General features: G+C 50.8%; 1 protein-coding gene across 1 annotated transcript; it reads right to left on the reverse strand.

Moving 5' to 3' along the window:
- Positions 1 to 3,755: 3,755 nt before the first annotated feature.
- On the reverse strand, positions 3,756 to 20,990 carry TMEM72 (transmembrane protein 72). Its single transcript, XM_077351014.1, has 5 exons — positions 20,670 to 20,990; positions 19,234 to 19,300; positions 16,756 to 16,827; positions 8,413 to 8,552; positions 3,756 to 7,272 (listed from the first exon to the last, which is right to left on the reverse strand). Exons 1-5 carry the CDS (start codon positions 20,878 to 20,880, stop codon positions 6,869 to 6,871), a joined length of 894 nt encoding a protein of 297 aa, XP_077207129.1. The 5' UTR covers positions 20,881 to 20,990; the 3' UTR covers positions 3,756 to 6,868.
- Positions 20,991 to 21,155: the final 165 nt, after the last annotated feature.

Below are 21,155 nucleotides of genomic sequence, written 5' to 3' on the forward strand. Positions count from 1 at the left end.
CTCCTCTGTACCCTTTCAATTTTATCGATGTCCTTCTTGAAGTGAGGCCTCCAGAACTGCACACAGTACTCCAGGTGTGGTCTGACCAGTGCCGTATACAATGGGACTATGGCATCTTGTGATTTTTGATGATTCTATGACTTAGCTGGGAGGCCACAAAGGAAGTCCACTAAGCAGCTTCAGGCAGTGGCAAACCACCTCCAGACTTTGGTTGCATTGAAAACACCCCAAGGGGGCGCCATCCATCAACCGTGAACTGATGGCTTTTTTAACCACCAACAGCCATACTTGGTCGGCATGACAGACTGAAATTCCAGTTTGCATACTGGTCCTGGGCGATATCTCCGAATACCCACAGCCCAATGTATATTGTATATATGTATACATTGTATATATTGTATAATGTATATATACAGTGTATATTTGGAAATCCATCTGTGGAGGACCCGCCTCACTATGCTTTGGCTTGTCCCCTGTACTCCGACCCCAGGAGCAAATTCCTAGCCAAGTTACTACCAAACTCACACCCCACTTCTGATTTTGACGAAGTCGCCTATCTGTTATCAGATGTCGACCCCTACATTTCATATAGGGTGGCACTTTTCACTCTGGCCGCCAGGAAGATCCAAGCCAAAGCTTTTTTACAGGAGCCTCCACCTTGATACACCAGATTTTTCAGTAGCCCCCGTTTACAATTTTATGTACGCAATATTGGAGAATATTGTTTTATTTGTATTTGTACCATATTGTTTTTAATTATGTTTGTAATGGACTTTGGCTGTTGTGAGGCGCTCTTGGCTCCCGGCTCCCCCTTTCTCCGCCGTGATGTGAACCTTCCTCCGTCACTTTTGGCAAAGATACGCAGCTCACACAGCTCTCCACAGCAATAGTTTATTCAGCATCAGTTCGCACACCCAAGTGCTTCCTCCGACATACGCCAGCCAACTCCCCTTTCTTTTCCCCCTGTGCTGACCCCACCCCCTTATTCAGTCACCCTCACTCCATTCTAGCCTTGCCTCACCTGGCTCTAAGCCCCGTTGTGTCTCCCCCTCAGCGGCGTTCACCCTTCCTTTGCCCTCTAGCAGTCTTCTCTCCTCTTCTGAGCATTCAGGTAAGTTAATTTTACTGTCTTCTAGGTTCCATCGCATTCTGGACCTTGGTTTAGCCCTTCGTGGGAGTGGCAGAGCTGGGGGGTCTGCTGTAGTTTTCTCCAGCTCTTCACCCTGCTTGTGGGCTGGCTGAGAAACCTCTCCCCAAGCCTTCCTACAGCTCTCTGGAAGGGCCCTTCGCCCCTGCTAAGTATCCTCTGCCCTTCCTTTATCTCTCTCCCCTTCTTTTTCCCTCTTAGTCAGTCTCCCTAACTTCCCCTCTGTCTGTCTCTTCAAGTCCGGACGGGCCTGGGAGCTTCTTCTGGTTCCCCGCGGCTTTCCCTTTAACTTCTATCAGCTCAGCATCTTTCCCCGGGCTTGTCTTTCCCTGCTTGCCCGGTCCTGGCCCGTTTCTCCTGATGGGACAGTCGCTGCGTCTCGTGGGACCTGCCAGGTTTGTTCCTCTTTACTACTTGCTTTTTCTGGGCCTGGGCTACTCCCGGAAGGTTGTCTTCCCCCATTTCCCTGTTCCCCGCACCTCCCTTGATATCCCGAATGCACTGTGAGGTTTTTCTCTCCGGATATGCCCGTCCCGGCCGGACAGCTATATACAATAAAAGTTTGTAAAGGGCTGGGGGGGGGGGGTGAAGTAAAGGGCCGGGGGGGGGGGGAGAAGGCATCCTTTGGAGGCTGTAACTTAAACCCCCCCCCCAGGCGGAATAGCCGAAATTCCCATGATAGTCAATGGCACCATTGACTTTAGTGGGCCCCAAAGCCGAATCGGCCAGATCGGGCCCTTAGTGCACAAGCATACTCCCAATAGAGCTATTCCTGCCCACCAAATGTCACAGGCAATAATCAGCTGGGGTCTCCACGTGCTTCATGGATCTGGAGTTTGCTTACCCAAAACAGATCCCCTTCCAGCCTAAGGAAAGCACTAGGCTGGTAAAGGCCATGGGTGGCCTCCTGGTAAAACTGGGGGGGGGGTCACTTACAAGGCAGGATCCATCCTAAGGTGCATTAATCAACATTAGGAGTGATTGTGCTGAAGAGGAGGAGGCGGGGGAGAGGACAGAGAGTCAGCTGGCCAGATCTGGGGCAGTTTTGAGATTCCATCCCATTCAACTCTTTTAAGTGATTTGTTGATTGTAATGTTGCAGAAAATGGGCTTTGCAGCCTCCCTTCTGCAAGAAGCCCTTCCTCCACCCCTGGTCCTTAGGTGCTCCCCTTTCAGGGTCCATTCCGCACAAGTTTAATGTAGCAGGAGTGTGGCAAATTGTAATTGCTACTAAAATGGAGTTATGCACAACATCGTACACAATCTGCCACACTCCTGAAACAGTCCCGCTAGAAGCGCTTCATTGTAGCGCTTCCAGGGATATCCCAAAAAGTGGATTCACCCTCTGGAAAGCGTTACACTCCTGCAAACAATCTGCAACATTAGCGAAAAAGTTCTGTGCATTACCATTGTTGCGGTTTCAGCAAAGTCCCTCCACCTGGCTCTCTCCTCTGATCTTCCGGCGAAGCGGTCGCCATTTTGTTTTCTCGGAGCGAGCGGAGAGCAATGAACCGGAGAGCCTTCATTCACCCAGCGAGGCTTCTCCGGCTGCAGTCCCTCCACAGAACTGCTTTAAAGCTCGCCAAGTCACCAAGCACAACACATCCCCGTTTGCAAGTTCCCTTTATTTTCGGCCGAAAATCGCGTCCATGCACGGGGAAATATCGCTTCCTTTCCTTACGGCAAATATCACTTCCTTTCTAGCGATTTTTGCTGAGACCAGAAACCTGTGGGAAACGATTGAAACGCAGCTGGATTCCACTACAAACTCCGAATTCCACTATTTTAAATCAATTTGCCACATTGATCCTGGTGCGGAATGGGCCTAGGAATTGCAAAACATACAAAACATCCATACTTTGATCACGTGTCCAAGCTAGGCCCCTGCAGAAGCTGCTCCAGCTTCCAAATGCAGAAAGGTGGGGAGGGAGCCCCACAGGAAAGCCAGCTGGTTTCAGCTAAGATCACAGAAGAATCCCAGAGGTTCATTTTTGGAATAGGGGAGGATAGATCTATGTATTCACAGGAGCTGGACAAAACAACTTCTTTATTGCAACCCAAAGCTAAGGAAAAAGAACAAATTCATGGGGTGGAGTTTTCCTCCACTGCTAATCAGGTTTCTGTTAACTCTTTGCTACATTCACACACAGAGGCACAAAGCGCAACAGGAGCAAAGGGGAAGGGATGCGCTGGGGACAGCATGTGCTGCGTTTGATGGCTTCCACCACGGCCTGCCAAGTGACCAGGCAACCCACCCCACAGAAACAGGCTCCCCCACAAGAAAACCCTTGAAGGGAAAGGCCAGGGCATTTCTGCACCTCAAAACAAATAGCATCGTGCCAGTGTAACGGTGTAGTGCTCAATATTATCGTCCCTCCGGTCATTACTCACACTTCCATTGGCTGCCTTTTTGCGCTCCTCATACTTCACGCAGCCTTCTGGGAATGGTGGAAGGGAGTAACGCACTTTACACACAACTCTTCTGCCTGTCAATCAATCCTGAATATAACTAGGAGGGGTAGGTTCCAGTGAAAACCACAATTGTGAAACTGTACAGATGCACTGGGACAACAATGGCAATAATAAATAAATCAAAGAAAAGTCGTCTCTTTTCAATATTCAGTTGTTTTTTTAATCCTTCATATAAGTCCCAGTGCGTTTCACCTGTTGGCTTCATCAAGGGACATATCTTGAGAAATACAAATACAAATATGAAATTAGTGATTATATAATGATAATAAGTCAATCTTTAAACGTCCCGCGGCGCAGGGCGCCGCGGACTAAATAAAGCTGTAAGCCCTGGTGGGGAGGAGTTAGGGCGGGAATGCTCTACTAAGTAATTTTATACTCATTTCTAAATATAGTGAACTGCTTAAGAGAAACTCCACCCTTCTGGCAGCAAACTTGGCGTGCGTATTTGATCAAGAATCTCCTGGCATCTCTACAGTCTTGGTCGTACCAACCTCTGAATCCGTGGGGAGAATCTTTCCTGGGTCTGTTGTCACAGAGCCAAGGTTTTAACATAGAAATAAGCTCCTCATAATATAACACAACATCAACACCCTCCTGCAACATTAAAGTCCAGCATGACTTTATGTCTTCATTTTCAGACCAACTTTTCAGGCCGAATACAGAAAGAGGACACTTTATAGAGCCGAAATGCAAGGCAAGAGAGCAGCCTGGCGGACAGGGGCCAGGGGCCCCTGCCCTTCCCGGTGCCTTCTTGCCGCTCTTCAGTGGTTCCATCTAGGGTTTCCAGCTCCAGGTTGGGAAACACCTGGAGATGTTGGGGGCACAGCATGAGGAGGGTGGGATTTGGGGAGGGGAGGGACATTAGTAGCGTACAATGCCACCAAGTTCCCCCTCCAAAGCAACGGTTTCCTGCAGGTGAGCTGATCTCTGTTGGCCAGGGTCCAGTTGTAATAGCGGGAGATCTCCACCCACCACCTGGAGGCTGGCAATCCTAACTTGGTCTAAGTCCGAACTGCTTCCCCCACCCTGGCTGCATGAGTTCCCTCCCCCCTCCCCGGTTGCTCGGCTACGCAGCACAGGTTCTGGGCCACAGCTTGCCAGCCAGCCAGGGTCAACAACTCTCAATTGAGGCTGTGTTGCAGAGGCCTTGATCTGCACAATGAATGAGGCCTGCAGGCGCTTCCAAATGTCACCCGAAAGGGCAGGCAGGACACCACAAAAAAGGGGCTGAGTGTTTGCTGGAGACAGCAGCCAGCTCTGTTCGGGGCACGGCTCAATTGCACCGCTCCTTTTTCATTTCCAAGCAGAAAACAGACTTCTCTCAAGGCCTCCGACCAGGATGCCTGACTAGATAAGGGTGCTTCAGTGGCATTTCTATCTTGAAGAATCTGTTCTGTCAGTGGAAGAGGGCGGCCAGCCACCAGCTGAGCTCCAAATCGGCATGCCATTGCGGGGGGGTCTGCTGCCCCCTGCAGTGCAGAAAGGGCATGGCGAGATCTATGGGCACAACACGGGTGGGGCTTTGCTGAAAAGCAGGCAAGGTGAATTTGAATCTGCTTGGCAAAGGTTATTAGCAAGGGGTGCCAACCTCCAGGTAGGGGGTGGAGAGCTCCCAGAATGACAGCTGATCTCCAGATGACAGAGATCACGTCCCCTGGAGAAAAAGGATCGCTTTGGAAGGTGGACGATACCCAGTTGAGCTCCCCAAACCCCTCTCCCCACAAGCTGCCCCCAAAATCTCCAGGTAATTCTTGAGCTGGAGCTGGCAGCAACCCTCTGAAATGCTTGCCTGTTTTGTGGCTATAGTGTGAAAGCCCCTTGGAGTGCACTGTGCTTCCCTTTTTCATTCTAGGGACAATCATAGAACCACAGAATCATAGAGTTGGAGGGGACCATACAGGCCATCTAGTCCAACCCCCTGCTTAATGCAGGATCAGCCCAAAGCATCCAAGAAAAGTGTGTATCCAACCTTTGCTTGAAGACTGCCAGTGAGGGGGAGCTCACCACCTCCTTAGGTAGCCTATTCCACTGCTGAACTACTCTGACTGTGAAAATTTTTTTCCTGATATCTAGCCTATATCATTGTACTTGAAGTTTAAACCCATTACTGTGCGTCCTTTCCTCTGCAGCCAACGGGAACAGCATCCTGCCCTCCTCCAAGTGACAACCTTTCAAATGCTTAAAGAGGGCTATCATGTCCCCTCTCAACCTCCTTTTCTCCAGGCTGAACATTCCCAAGTCCCTCAACCTATCTTCATAGGGCTTGGTCCCTTGGCCCCAGATCATCTTCGTCGCTCTCCTCTGTACCCTTTCAATTTTATCTACGTCCTTCTTGAAGTGAGGCCTCCAGAACTGCACACAGTACTCCAGGTGTGGTCTGACCAGTGCCGTATACAATGGGACTATGACATCTTGTGATTTTGATGTGATGCCCCTGTTGATACAGCCCAAAATGGCATTTGCCTTTTTTACCGCTGCATCACACTGCCTGCTCATGTTTAGTTTACAATCCACAAGTACCTCATGCTCATTTGGAGGCCACAGAGATAAAACAAAGGCAAAAATATGTATATGCCTGGTTTGTATCCAACCCTTCCATGGCTAACATAACTTTGTCCTCACAACAACCCTGTGAGTTAAGTGGCCCGTGAACTTCATGATGAGTGATGCTTCAGACAAGGCTCCCTGATGCTGTGCCTCAACCATGCTGGCTCTCAGCCATGTGGCTGTTCAGTTGGGTCCCAGGCCAGGACCACTTTGGAGACCTGCATGTTGGGGGGGGGGGGGGAGAAGGCTTTCTTTCGTCAAAGGGCTTTTCATCAGAGACCAGCTGGATCTCTGTATCTAACAAGGACTCTTGAGAGCTTCTGCCCCCCCCCCCCCACAAAAAAATTAAGACTTGTTGGCCTCCAAGGAGCTTCTGGATGCAAATCTGTTCTCTTGCAGCTCACCCTGGCTGCCCTCTGGAATGGTTTCCATGGCTTTCCAGCATTGCGCAGCAAATCTGAAGCTTCTGGCTCCATTCCCAAAGCTGGGCACAGCTTCTTCTGCAGCTCCTGCCAGGACTGGGTGACAAAACCAGGGGACCTCGTGGCTATTGATGCCTGAGCAGAGTCCTGAGCTGTCTGCAGCCTGTGGGGATTCCCGGCTGCTCACAGCGGCCCAGATCTAGGAGGCGTGTTCAAGAGAGGGATTGGGGGCACCACTGCTGACTTCAGCTCCTCTCAGGGGGCCCAAACGGCTGCCTTTCCTATGGGGACATCACAGCTGTGGGGCCAAGGATGGGGGTTGTGTCGGGCACACTGTCCTGAGCCAGCCTCTCGCTGCTGTCTGGGTCGGAGAAGACAATGTTGACCGCCTTCTCCTCCAAGTGCACCTGCCTTCTTGCCAGGAGGATGCTGGGAGATTTCCCGGCACCTTCCTGGCTCTGGCGACCTCTGAGGAGGCTCCATAGGTGGGAGAAGAGGGAGCCCCGTTGCCCTCTGCGTGACTCTCCGAGGAAGGTGGACGTCTGCTCCGTGTCATCTGTGCTTGTCTCAGCTGTGGATGTGCAGCAGCCATCCCTGTGTTGGCCCAACGGTCCTTTGGGTGTGGAGTTCTTGTGCTGCTTGCTGAGTAGGAAATAGGCCAGACCAGTCAGAACGAGCATTGTTCCTGCAGAAGGTGGAAGCAGAGAGGAACGCTGATGGAACCCCCAGGACAAGGTTCTACCGGCTGCTCCAAACACCTCCCCCCAGACCCCAGAGACACCCCAGCAGCACTGCCGCAGAAAAAGCACAACTTTTGCTGGGTGGGCTTAGATGGTGTCGTGGGCAGAGCAGGACTTGGGCAACTTCCTCCAGTCCCAGATTGGCCCCCAACGCCAGCAGAAACCTTGGCCCATGCAAAGACGGGGAAAACCTGCCCTCCCCACCCTCTGCTGGCAGGCAGTCATCTCTCCCCATTACACTAACCACTTCCCCTTGCCCACAGAAACACCCTCGCCCAGGAGAAACTGCCAAAGGGCTGAGCAGAGCTGCATTCAGCAGATCCGGCCCCCTTGGCTGTCCAGCTGCCGGTGTCTGAGGACATTGGGCACTGCCCCAGCAGCTGAGGAGGACAGCCAAGGGGCCCGATCTGCTGGATGCAGGTCTGCTCAGCCCTTTGGCAGGTTCTCCATCCCAGGACAGGGACCTCAAGTTGCTGTTCATATTGTTCGAAATGGGAAATGCAGAGCTGCATTGAATGCCAGGCCCCTCCTGCCTGGCCTGACGCTTCCCCCGATGAGGACACGCAAAGGAAGCTGAGGCCGTTGGCACAGCAAGGGAAGGGCCAGTGGTTCAGCCAGGAGCAAGCGGCAAGGCTCCGGAGACACTCACAGCCTCGGAAACAGAGAGCTCTCCGGGGCCTCCTCCCATGGTCCGATGCTGTCGGCAGAGGCTTAGGCCATTTCCGCGTAGAGGGCAATACCGCGTGATGTCTCCTACTCACCGGAGCGGGTGCAGAGTCAATGGCGCTATTGATTGACGGGCCTTCCTGCCGCTGCATCTCACCTTTCCCCCTCCTCACTAGTGCCAAAAAAAGCACAAGAGGGAGCGATGCGCTCTTTGACTCACTGCTCCTGGGCTTGTCAATCAGTGGAGGCAACCAACTGGAGGTGTTTCTTGTTGGGCAGGAATAGCTCTATTGGGAGGAGATGTCCATCTCCAGGTCTGAGGGACCCACTGGATCCAGTGGCTCATCCTGACTGCTGGGGCCGGGTATTCAACAGCTCCTCCAGTCAGTGCTCCTCAGGGGATGAACTGCTCTTCTTACCTGGGATTGTGACATGCCAAACAAGGACAGGGTGCAGGAAGCAAGCTACAGAGAGCAGCACGTAGGCCAGGAACTTCTGGAAGGCCCTGCAGCGTCTGACTTCCTTCCAGCATGGGTGCCTCGTGGATCTCTCTGGGAGGCTGCAGTGAAAGCCACAGGGTCAGACTGTGCATGCCTTTAGAAAACCCAGCTCAGTTGTTGTGAACCATTTGGTAACGACTGTTTTACAGGGTTATGGTTAGGCTTAGGTCTTGCTCCTGAAGGCTGAGGAGGCAGAAGTCTCAACAGTTTAGACCAGGGGTAGTCAAACTGCGGCCCTCCAGATGTCCATGGACTACAATTCCCAGGAGCCCCCTGCCAGCGAATGCTGGCAGGGGGCTCATGGGAATTGTAGTCCATGGACATCTGGAGGGCCGCAGTTGACTACCCCTGGTTTAGACAGATGACATCTCAGTTTGGGAAATTACTCTAGAAGAGCATGATCAGAGACTGAAAAAAATCAGATAAAATATGTACAGAAGGGTCAAACCTGAATGAAATTAAGTGCAAGGCTGAAGAGAAGGTCTTAATTAGGCAAAGCGTTTTAGCTGAGGGAACAGGAATAGGCCGAGACCAAAGCCTGCCTACTCCTAACACGACCGGCGGTGGTGAGAAGCCTTTTCCGGGAGTCAGCAACGGATGGAGGGGCCGGAAGTGTCTGTGTTGGCAGCTGCCGGGCTCCTGGAGGGGCTTCTTGCCATCACAAGGGACAGGAGTGTATAGGCCAGCTGTCTGAGGATTTGTCCCAGGCTCTCCAAGCCCCCTGGCAGCACCTGCCCTGCCAGCTCCCCCTCTTGCTCATTGTCCCGAGGGGGTGGCAAGGGAAGCGGCACTGGGACACAGTGTGGCCACCCTGCTGGATGTCACAGCCGCAGGTGTGCAGATGGCAACGTCCATCCACATTGTTGTGACAACAAACCACCTTGTCCCTTGTGCCCCTCGGGGGTCTGCGGCTCAGTGTGCTGAGAGACAGCGTGGAGTGGCTGTTGGGGGGACGGTTCTCACTGGCAGGAGCGTGGGACTTCTGATGGGAGGAGGTCTCTTTTCGATCCTGTGTGCTCCGCCCCCTGCCAGGAATTAATGCTTAGATTGGTCCTCTCAACACATGACACCTGATTGGCTCTGCCTTCCCTGTCTCTCACGCTGCCCATGCCTTGCAAGGAGACTGTGGCACCATCCAGAAAAAAAGCTGGGCTTTCCCCCCCAGCTGACTACTGTGTAACTTTGCCCTTAGGGGGACAATTAATTGCTTCACAGCCGACTGCTGTAGCACAGATTCAACACAGGAAATGACTTTAAAATTGGCTCAAACTAATTGCCCTTATTAAGATGAAAATTCTACTCAGATTCCTTTTTGTAATTATTATGTTAACCCTTTTTAATCAATCAGGTAATGATGAATAAAATCCTGCAAATATTAAACAAATTTAACTGGGAGGATTTTTTAAAAACCTAGGATTAAATATTCAGCATAACAACAAACATGGGAGAACGGCAGCCTCTCGGCTCCAAATACTGAAAGGGACTATTTGGCAACTTGGCTCGTGGCCCTTGTTAATTGGCTTAGAACAGATAAGACGTGGAAGGTTTGGGAAATGGCACACTATGGTCTTGCCTGCTTGTTGAATAATTGGATTTGGAAACACAATAATTACAGGGCAGGCCAAGGTACTATGCATATTTATAGGGCATTAGCAAAAGCGTGGGATCAGTGCAGAATTAAATTAGGTTTAGATAGTTTCCCTCGCATGCGAGTATTCCAGCATTTTGCAAAAAATTCCAGGGGATTTTGAAAAACTCCTTGAAATAGAGGACTAAAGAAAACCAAACATTGACTAAAATTTCTGAATTTCTCAAAAACTAAAACATTAAATCTTATGAAGAACTTCAACAAGAAGCTGGTGAAGCCCCCCTTTATTCAATCCAAATTAAGAGTATACTACTTGTTGTTGTTGTTGTTGTTGTTGTTAGGTGCGAAGATGTGTCCGACCCATCGCAACCCCATGGACAAGGATCCGCTAGGCCAGGGGTAGTGAACCTGTGGTCCTCCAGATGCCCATGGACTACAATTCCCATAAGCCTCTGCCAGCGTTTGCTGGCAGGGTCTCATGGGAATTGTAGTCCATGGACATCTGGAGGACCACAGGTTCACTACCCCTGCGCTAGGCCTTCCTGTCCTCTACCATTTCCCGGAGTCTTCAGTGCTTCCATCCAGCCACCTCATTCTCTGTCGTCCCCTTCTTCTTTTGCCCTCGATCGCTCCCAGCATTAGGCTCTTCTCCAGGGAGTCCTTCCTTCTCATGAGGTGGCCAAAGTATCTGAGTTTCATCTTCAGGATCTGGCCTTCTAAGGAGCAGGCAGGGCTGATCTCCTCTAGGACTTAATGGTTTGTTCGCCATGCAGTCCAAGGGACTCGCAAGAGTCTTCTCCAGCACCAGAGTTCAAAAGCCTGAATTCTTTGACGCTCGGCCTTCCTTATGGTCCAACTTTCACTGCCATACATTGCAACTGGGAAGACCATAGCCTTGACTAGATGCAGTTTTGTTGGCAGGGTGATGCCTCCGCTTTTTAGGATGCTGTCTAGATTTACCATAGCTTTACTCCCCAGGAGCAAGCATCTTTTAATTTCTTTGCTGCAGTCCCCATCTGCAGTGATCTTGGAGCCCAGGAAAATAAAATCTGTCACTACCTCCATTTCTTCCCCATCTATTTGCCAGGAATTGAGAGGGCCGGATGCCATGATCTTCGTTTTCTTGATGTTGAGTTTCAAGCCAACTTTTGCACTCTCCTCCTTCACCCGCATCAATAGGCTCTTTAATTCATCTTCGCTTTCTGCCATTAGAGTGGTATCATCTGCATATCTGAGGTTGTTGATATTTCTCCCTGCAATTTGTGACTCCTCTAACCCCGCCTTTCTCATGATGTGCTCCTCATACAAGTTAAAAGGGCAAGACAACAGTATACAGCCTTGCCAAACTCCTTTCTCAATTTTGAACCAATCAGAGATTCCATACCCGGTTCTCACTGTTGCTTCTTGACCTGCATATAGGTTTCTCAAGAGACAGATAAGATGCTCTGGTATTCCCATCTCTTTAAGAACTTGCCACAATTTATTGTGTTCCACACAATGAAGCAGAAGTAGATGAAGTAAATGAAGCAGAAGTCAATGAAGCAGAAGTAGATGTTTTTCTGGAACTCCCTAGCTTTCTCCATGATCCAGCATATGTTGGCAATTTGATCTCTAGTTCTTCTGCCTTTTCAAAATCCTGCCGGTACTTCTGGAAGTTCTTGGTCCACATATTGCTGGACCCTAGCTTGTAGGATTTTGAGCATAACTTTGCTAGCATGAGAAATGAGTGCAATGGTGTGGTAGTTTGCACATTCCTTGGCATTGCCCTTCTTTGGGATTGGAATTTAATCCTTTTCCAATCCTGTGGCCACTGTTTTCCAAATATGCTGGCATATTGAGTGTAGCACTTTTACTGCATCGTCTTTTAAGATTTTGAATAGTTCAACTGGAATGCTGTCACGTCCACTAGCTTTATTGTTGCTCAGACTTCCTAAGGCCCATTTGACTTCACATTCCAGGATGCCTGGCTCCAGGTCAGTGATTACCCCATCGTCATGATAAGCACGCTCTTGTATAGTTCTTCTGTATAATTTTGCCACCATTTTTAGTATACAATACTAAAGTATAAGTAGTATACAATAAATATACTACTTATTGTCCCATAAATGGATTTTAACATATTCTGTTTGGACCGCATAGCTGATTGATAGCTATACTTTCAGAATACACTTAAAATACAACATATAAGAACAGATGTGAGCTTAAATGGGCTTCAGGCAATGGAAGAGGACAGCAAGGCCTGGAGGATTATTGTCCATGGGGTTGCGATGGGTTGGACACAACTTCGCAACTAACAACAACAATAAGAACAGATAGGGTAAGACTTATAAATTAATATTTCTGAAGTCTCTGGAAGGAATTGCATAAAAATGTGATTAAGATATCGGTTGTTGAATTGCAATCAGCAAGTAATTTGGTGAAGTCAACTCTGAAGGGTTGTTGTAAAATTATTAGCTGCTAAGCTGTACCTATGTGCTCACTAGTGACTAGGGTTGTGCGCAGCTGCGTCCGAATCGGCTGGTCCGGGCCGCCGCAGCCAGCGCCTCACCACAGCCGCGTACCCTCTCCCTCCCCCCGCAGTGAGACGCTGGCTGCGCCAGCCCGGAGCAGCCGATTTGGACACAGCCGCACACAACCCTACTAGTTACCTGCTGGCCACTCTAAGATTGCAGTGAGAAAATGCCAATCACATGACTGGGATTCCCTTTGTTCAGTCGGGGCTCCTGCCTCTTTGCTGAAAGAAGCAGCAGCCATTAGGCTCAGCTCTCTCCATCTGCTGATGGGTGGGTTTGCAGTCCGGCCACAGATCAAACTTTCTGAACCAGGGATTCATGAAACCGTGGGTTTCCTTGACATTCCTGGAAGGGTTTCCTGAATGGAGGGGAGTTAATTCATTTTAATATATTTTTAAAATGTGTTAAACATTTATCACATGATAAATAGTCGTGTCATCTGCTCCCCTCCCCAAATGGCCAAGGATGGGCCTGGAGTGGGTAGGAAGGGGAGGGGCCCTGGGTGGCGTGTCCACAACTCTGCTTCCCAACCATATTATGCACAGTCGCAGAGCTTGAAGAAAGTTTCAGGGGCTTCTCAATGGTCACCTTTAAGGCCGTTCGCGGTCTGGGCCCAGTGTCTCTGAGAGACCGCCTCCCTGCCTATACCCCCAAAAGAGCCTTATTCTCCGCCACCTCCAACTGGCTGCGGATCCCTGGCCCCAGAGAAGCGCGTCGGACCTCAACAAGGGCCAGAGCCTTCTCGGTCCTGGCCCCCCCCTGGTGGAAGGAGCTCCCTGAGGAGATCAGAGCCCTGCCCGAACTTCCACAATTCCACAGGGCCTGCAAGAGGGAGCTCTTCCACCAGGCATTTGCTTGAGGCCGACCGACTCAGAACACCTGCTGGTCCACCCAGATGCCTCCCCCATGGCTGAAATAATTAACCTCCCAATGTTGTTGTTATTTATGCTATTAAGATGATTGATGAACTGTTGTAATGTTTTGAAAGTTGTTTGAAAGTTGTTCATATATTCCATGTAAAGCTAGGTAATGTTTCAATGTAAACTGCCCAGAGCTGCAAAGGATGGGTGGTATAAAAATCCAAATAAACAAACAAACAAACAAACAAACAAACAAACAAATAAGTTGAGAAAAGCTGCCACAGAGGCTTGCAACGTGCTGCTTTTGTAACTACTCTTTAAACTTTTGTGCTCTGCTTTAGTAAGGAGGCGGAAGCAGATGGCTCCCTATACAATAAAATGTATTGGGTACTTCTCATAATGTGCTAGCCCTCTGATTGGACCTTGTGGAGGATGGCCCTCCCCTCCAGGGTGCCCTGACAGTAACGGAGGCGAGGCCTCTGACCGGCTCCAGAGAGGAGGGCCGGCCCTCTGCTTGGCCATCAGGGGGAGGGCCCTCCCCCCAGGGCCACTCAGGGAAGTTGGCACCCCATCAGGAAATGCCTGGGGGCCTCTGACTGGCCACCACTGGGACAGCCAAGCAGAAAGCCGCTGCATCCACCACTGGGGCCTGCCGTCCTCCCTAAACTGCTCCATGGTATGCAGGAGGAGCTCCTGCCGGCTCCCTGGCCCTCCAGCACGGTTAGAGCTCCTGGACTGGGGGGGAGCTCCTGCCAGCTCTGTGCTGCATACTACTAGAGCTGTCAGGGTGGGGTGGTTACTCCTGCAGGCTTCCTGCATTGGACAGGAAGAGCTCTCACCGATCCAGCTGCACCCTCCAGCTGCCCCCCCTCCCCCAGTGTCTGCTGCCCTCCAGGCATCTGGTGCAACCAGTAGCAGGCGAAGCTGGCTTTAAAGGCAGGCTAGGAGCCGGTGCCGCCTTGGGAAGATGGGGAGAGTGGGGTGGAGTACGCTGGTGCCAGGCCGACTGTAAAAGCTGCCTTGCTGCCAGCAGTGTCCCCACCCCCACCAGGCCTAACTGCAGGAGAGTGGGGAGGCAGCAGGGTGAGGCCCACTTTACAGGCAGCCTGGATGCCAGCACCCCCTTCACCTCACAGGGGTGGGGGGGACCAGTGTCTCCTCGCCCGCTTTTAAAACAGCCTTCGCTGTCCCATCCTTCTCCCTGCTCCCCCTCCTTCCTACCCCTTTTTGACCTCAAGTGTTCTGAATGTGGACCTGTGCCTCATCCATATCTGCATACCTTCAGAGCTTTCTGTCACTCTGCCGCCCTGTTTCTCTGGAGGGACTCAGAGCCAAGCCAGGCCCAAAAGTTATAGAATGTTCAATGTGAACTGCCCAGAGCCACAAAGAAAGGGCGGTATAGAAATCCAAATAAATAAATAAATAAAGTCCCAACACTAGTTAACACAGGCACCAGAGAAAATATTACAGAAATTATGTCTAGGTGGCATCCCACGCCTCATAGGATTGCTAGGATACCCGGAGACAAGTCCCGTCCACGTTCGGAATGCAGCAGGGGAGCCTTTTCCACACAGGTTGGCCCTGTCCATGGGCTCAGGAATTCTGGAATTGGATGATAACCTAAATGGCAAACTGCCACATGACCCCAACAGAGTCTTTCTAAATGTTTCCCTGGATAATCTTTCAAAAAAGGGAAAATGTTTTGTTAAAAACTTGTTGGTTGCAGCAAGGCAACTGCTGGCAAAGTTCTGGAAATGGGCCAATGGGCCAGGCAGGGAGGAGTTCATAAGGAATGGCTGGTGCTTTGCTAAATAAGGTAATGGCATATAAGAAGATCAAACAGGAAAAAGGGGTTCCCAAGACTTATTTGTTCAATTTTGGAATAGACACAAGCCAAAAGAACAGGTCAAAGAAGTTATATTAAGGGCCATTCCGCACCAGGATCTATGTTGCAAATTGTTTGCGGAACGAAAAAACGCCATTTTAAATAGTGGAATTCGTCGTTATGCATACCTGCCTTTGCAGTGGAATCCAGTTGCGTTTCTATCGTTTCCCACAGGTTTCCGGTCTTGTCAAAAATCGCTAGCCAGGAAGCGATATTGCTGAGCTTTGTCCCGCCCCTAGCCGTCAATCAAACGAGCAGCCAATGGGCAGCCATTATCATGCTCCCAAACAGCCCCTTTCCCTTTAAGGCAGATTTAAAACACACACACACACACACACACACACACGTTGCAACAAATCGGCGTTGATTCGTTGCAACGGAGAGACCCATCTAGCTAGCAGGTGGTGTTTGAGCTGTCGTTTCATCGTTGCCACGCTCCCCCTGAGTGAAAAAAAAATACCCCCCCCCCCACACGGGCTTGATTTTCACCCGAAAATAAAGTGAAAAATAAAGGGAAAATAAACCAGCAAATGGGGCTGTGTGGTGCTTGGTGACTTAAAACAGCTCTGGGGAGGGACTGCAGCCGGGGAAGCCTCGCTGGGTAAACGAAGGCTCGCCGGTGCGTTGATCTCCGCTCGCACCGAGAAAAAAAAATGGCGATCGCTTCGCCGGAAGATCAGAGAAGAGAGCCAGGGGGAGGGACTTTGCAGAAACCGCAACAATGGTAACGCACAGAACTTTCCTGCTAGTGTTGCAGATTGGTTGCAAGAGTGTAGCACTTTCCGGAGGGTGAATCCACTTTTTGGGATTTCCCTGAAAGCGCTACAATGAAGCGCTTTTTGCAGATCGGTTTCAGGAGTGTGGCAGATTGTCAACGACGTTGTGCATAACCGCATTTTTGTAGCGATTTCAATTTGCCACACTCCTGCTACAAAGAATCTGTGCGGAATGGCCCTAAATATATCCCATTGTTTAACGGTAATTGATACAAGCTAAATACATACATACAGCTTACAGCTAAGAAGGTCTTCGTGCTATATTATATTGAATATTTGTATACCTAATTGGTTATTTTGTATCGGATATATTTAAGGATTCTTTCTTTGCCACTGTAATTAATGTATTCATAATAACTTTTTCTTGTTTTTTTCCGGCAAATTCTGAAATTTCATTAATAAAGAAGTGGCTTTGAAAATATTAAATAAAAGCATGCCTACTGACAAGCTTAATTTTATAGGAATTCTTAATTTTGACACAGGAAAGTGCTTCAGAGCCGCCATAGACTGTGAGCGATAGAAGCAAAATCAGTGGAACCTCTGGGCAAAGCTTCAGAAGGGATCCCTTAGGGCACTGAACAAAAATGCTTCCTTGAGCAGTTCTACTTGGGCAGATGGGTGCCTGGAGAAGGGAACTCACGCTGAGCAGGCTGCCAGGAGGGAGCTGACGAAGAATGCTGCTTCGTAGACCAAAATGGAGACTCCTGAAAAACTGAAGGATAGAGAACATGTGAACAGACAGGGAATGTGGGAAATGGGCCCCGTAGCTCAAAGAGCAACTTATACAACCACCTTCCCTCCGTAGCACCAGACGGCTAGGCAGAGCTTAGAGACGACATGCTAAAGACTCTGTTTTGATTGACATGGGAGACATACAGTGGACATCTCATGGGGGCAAGAGCAAAAAGTGTGGCATGTCAAGAGGCTGGTCTCTTTAAGACCTCCCTCCTGCCTTCTGTTTTTGACTGAGATCAACCAGCGCACGCACCGTCTTTCTCCCCCCACAATGGCTTGAAAGTGCAGGCTGTGTTGATCTCTAAAAAGATTCTGATGAGAGCTTAGGACATTTCCCCCCCTGAGAGCTTAGGACATTTCCCCTCTGGTATCTATCTGCCTTTAGCAACTACAGAGAGGCAACGCATCCTCCCAGCGCTGTGCCCCCTTGCCCCATCTTGCCTCCCTCTCTGCCACACAGGAACACAGAATGAAAGCTCCTGAGCAGCCTGAAAGAGCAAAGCCCCTTGCCTCACTCCCTGCCTTAACTGCCTGCCTTTGATTCTCTCTGTCAATCTGATTCCAGGACAAGTCACCCGCTGCCACCCCTCCTTATGTAATCCCCCTCATGCGCACACCAAGAACGAAAGGAAAAAAGCCCCTTCAGGACAAAGGACACAGGAAACGCAGCCGAAGGTACGACACAAAAGATTGCTTTCCATTTAAAACTGGAAAAAGCTGATTGGATGGCTGCCATGATTGACAGCCGGGGGGGAGATCCGCTGGTATTGCGAGTCCCTCTCTGCAGCCATATTATTCAGCTGTGCAGAGTGCCAGGAAGCATGAGAAAGTGGGAGGAGAGCGAGGAGGTGATAAATGGTGTGTGTGTGTGTGTGTGTGTGTGTGTGTGTGTGTGCGTTTTTTAGTGGCGTTAAGCAATTTCAGTTGCTTAACGCTAAATTTTTAGAAGTGCAGAATGGCCCCCAGAGTCCCAGAAGCATCTGAGAGGCTATCCAAATGGGTGGCTGGGAAGGAGCTTTCTGGAGTCACTGCTCACTTCTGGCAGCAGCTGTAGCCAATGAGGGATGAAGTACAGGATTCAGAATGACTTCAAGAACTTCACAAAAATACAAGCAAAGGGATGAATTTTTAAATTGTGCAGAAATAGGCAGTAGAAGTGCCATGAACAGCAAGGATAAAAATAACAAAGCCAAGTATAAGGTTTGATGTGTACATATAATCGTGACTGGACACCCTGACAGAATGCTGTAGGTTCCAAAGCCTCCTATTGGTGGAATCTCCTCACTCAGGGCCAATGGCTGCTCTTGCTCAGGATTCCACACACACCCCCCTCCCTTCAGGCCTGCTGTGAAGGAGCCTCCAACAGCCCCTGACTGAGGGGAGGGAGGCGTTTCCTGAGCAACACAGGGGAGCCTGAGGGCCTTCCTTTGGAGGGGGACACGCTTTCCCCTCCCGCCTAACCGTTGGCCGACAGGGAGGCCACAGAAAAGCCCCTTCTCACTTACAATACTGCTGTGGGTGGACTCACTGCTGGAGGGGAGACACAGCCAAGCCATGCGTGTCTCTTCTACACTACTCCCTGAACATTTGAGGCCTCCACATAGGGTTGTTGTGCAGACAAAATCGGAAGCTATTGTGGGGGTTCTTTTGCCGCCTATTTAATCTACACAACAACCAATGTGGGTGGTCTCAAATGTTTCTTCTCCACAACAACCTTGTCTACCCTCCAAAGCAGCCCTTTCTGCCTGGGGAGCTGATCTGTACAGTCTGGAGGTGAGTAGAGACGATGGGAGAGGCTTGCAGGCTGAGGCTGAGGCTGGGGTGGGGTGGGGTGGGGGTGGGGGTGTCCCTCCTGGGCTGCGGGCTCTGGCCAGCCCTTACCAGCAACAATTTTTATTTTTTGGCACAAACAGACAGACAGACAGACCAGCAAGGGTCCTGAAAGTCTGGAAAGTGGAGGAAGATCTAAATAAGGAACATTTAGATCCTGTAACTGTAAATCAGGGGTAGTCAAACTGCGGCCCTCCAGATGTCCATGGACTACAATTCCCAGGAGCCCACTGCCAGCATTTGCTGGCAGGGGGCTCCTGGGAATTGTAGTCCATGGACATCTGGAGGGCCGCAGTTTGACTACCCCTGCTGTAAATGATGAACAAGCCACTTGCTGGAGAGGCATAAAGCCCTCTTCACTTCCAGCAATGACCTGTAGCCCTCCAGAGCCTTTGCGAACCAGCTGCTCCAATCCCAGTACTGGCTCAGTTGTTCCAAAAGCGCAGAAGTGGGAGTGTAGAAAGGGAGTGAATGAGGTCCTTTGGAGGGTTTTCTGTGGCTGGAGTCCCCCCTCCCCATTCCTTCTCCCCTCCCCAGGTGGCCCCATACTCACAGCAAGTAGACAGCCAGGCTCTTGAACTGCCCCTGCATCAGGGTCTGGGCACCCACCCCAAGGAGCACTGCAACACAAAAAGAGCAGAGCAACAGCCTTGTAAGGTAGGTCAGCCTCAGCCTCATATGAAGACTCCTTCAGGCAGTAAAAAGCAGGGTATGAAACCAGCTCATGTTGCAGCTGGAGAGAAGCAGAGAGACATTCCAGGCTGCCCAGTGGGTGATTGAGCCTCCCTCACTGCTACCCTCTGGGTCTGGTTCCAGAGAAAAGAGATCAGCCATGGATGGGCTGTCCCCCGAATTCCAGCTCTGGTGAGGCGGTGTGACACGTTTGTGGTCGACAATGTCAAATGCCACTAACAACACGAGGAGTGCCGGACTACCTCTATCTGGCTGCCACCAGGACAGCCAACACCGTCTCCACCCCATGGTCAGGTTGGAAGCCAGACTGATATGGCTGAAGTTTCCTCCAAGAATGCCCAAAGCTGACCCTTTGGTGAAACCCAGGCATGTCTGCAACCCCTGGAAAACTTTGGGTCAGGCCACAAGAAAAAGAGGCACCATGTACTGCCAACATCCCTTCCAGCTCTCTTTCCCCCCATGCTCTGCCCCCAAAGTTTCCCAGGGGTGTCAGACACATGCCTGGAAACCTTAAGAAGACATCACAAACAAATAAAGTATTTTTAAAAGAAAGAAGTTTGGGGTGAACAACGGCAAATCTCAGTGAGCTGTTGACTCTCCATTATGGCTTGCCCCCTTCAGTCATCAGCACAGGCGCAGAAGAGACCCTCGCCTGTCCTGGCTGGCCAAGGACCCTGACGGTTCAGCCAGCTCTCCTGGGGCCCTGGGGAAAAGCCTGAGAGCGGCTGGAGCTGCTTCCATGTAGCGATGATGGTGCTTTTGTGGCTGCGTCAAATGCTGAACCATCAGCAACAGCAGGGGAGCCTTCATGTGGGGTGTTTCCCTGCTCCAGGACCCCATAGCCATCCTTTCCACCACCACTCACCCTGCCCTGCCAGGGGGCTTTTTCAAGGGACAGTCTGTAACTGGCAAGGGACATAGCACTGCTGCAATATAACATTGCGGTTACTGAATCGGGGTTGGAGCCTGAAAGCCCCTTTGGAGGCACAGGGATGAGAAACAGTAACCACGGGGAACTGGGAGGGAGAAACGACATTCGTGTGGGTGGAACCAGGAAATATTTGTGTTTGGGGAGGTCTCCACACTGAGAAGGTTGCTAACCTCCACGTGGGAATCATGCAGCAGACCAGAAATCCCTGTGCAAGCAAGCCCCGAACAATTAATCCATACACCATCCGTATCAATTCCAAACCGAGAAATGCGCCAGGGTTCCTGGTTCATTCTCTCATTCTCCCTGCTCCCCCCCCCAACCCAGCAATTATGACTCAAAAAGGACCACAAGGCCATGGGTCTCACCTGCTCCAGTGGTGACCCCCAGCAGACGGCAACTGAATTCCAATGCTGCCCCCAAAGCAACCTGCTTCATGTCTGCAAGGAAAGGAGGTCTTCTGCCTCCCTCTGGACCCCCGGAGTTGGACCTACGCTCTGGGCCCAGGCCTGGTGCCAAGGGACAGGCTATGCTGCCACCCAGAACCAGTCTGCGCCACTCCTCTGGTATTGCCCACATTAATGATTGCCAAGCAGGAGCAGGATCTCCTCCACCAGGGCCTGAATGTCCCCTTCCCCCTGCCGCATTTCGGTGCAGGGCGAACCTGTCCCAGGCATGCAGAGCCACTGTTGCTATGGAGCCCTGGCAGATGCAGATTAATTGCTATGGAACGGGAATCAGGGGCTGAGGCTTTGCTGGCCGCTTGGCAGGGGTCTGGGCAGCTGGCAGAACTGCTCCCGCCACCTGGGAGGATGTGTGGGGGAGGGGGGCGCAGGGTGCTCCAGGCACCTGGA

The sequence above is a fragment of the Paroedura picta genome, chromosome 8 (genome assembly GCF_049243985.1).
Source record: "Paroedura picta isolate Pp20150507F chromosome 8, Ppicta_v3.0, whole genome shotgun sequence".
Taxonomy (NCBI): domain Eukaryota; kingdom Metazoa; phylum Chordata; class Lepidosauria; order Squamata; family Gekkonidae; genus Paroedura; species Paroedura picta.

What these genes read in the sequence shown, in the direction of transcription:
- TMEM72 (XM_077351014.1), bottom strand. Translation starts at nt 20,880, where the DNA reads ATGTGGGCAATACCAGAGGAGTGGCGCAGACTGGTTCTGGGTGGCAGC. An exon ending in GGGGGTCACCACTGGAGCAG is followed by an intron (nt 19,301 to 20,669) that starts GTGAGACCCATG and finishes TTTGTGTTGCAG; the next exon opens with TGCTCCTTGGGGTGGGTGCC. An exon ending in TTGGCATGTCACAATCCCAG is followed by an intron (nt 7,273 to 8,412) that starts GTAAGAAGAGCA and finishes CACCTTCTGCAG; the next exon opens with GAACAATGCTCGTTCTGACT.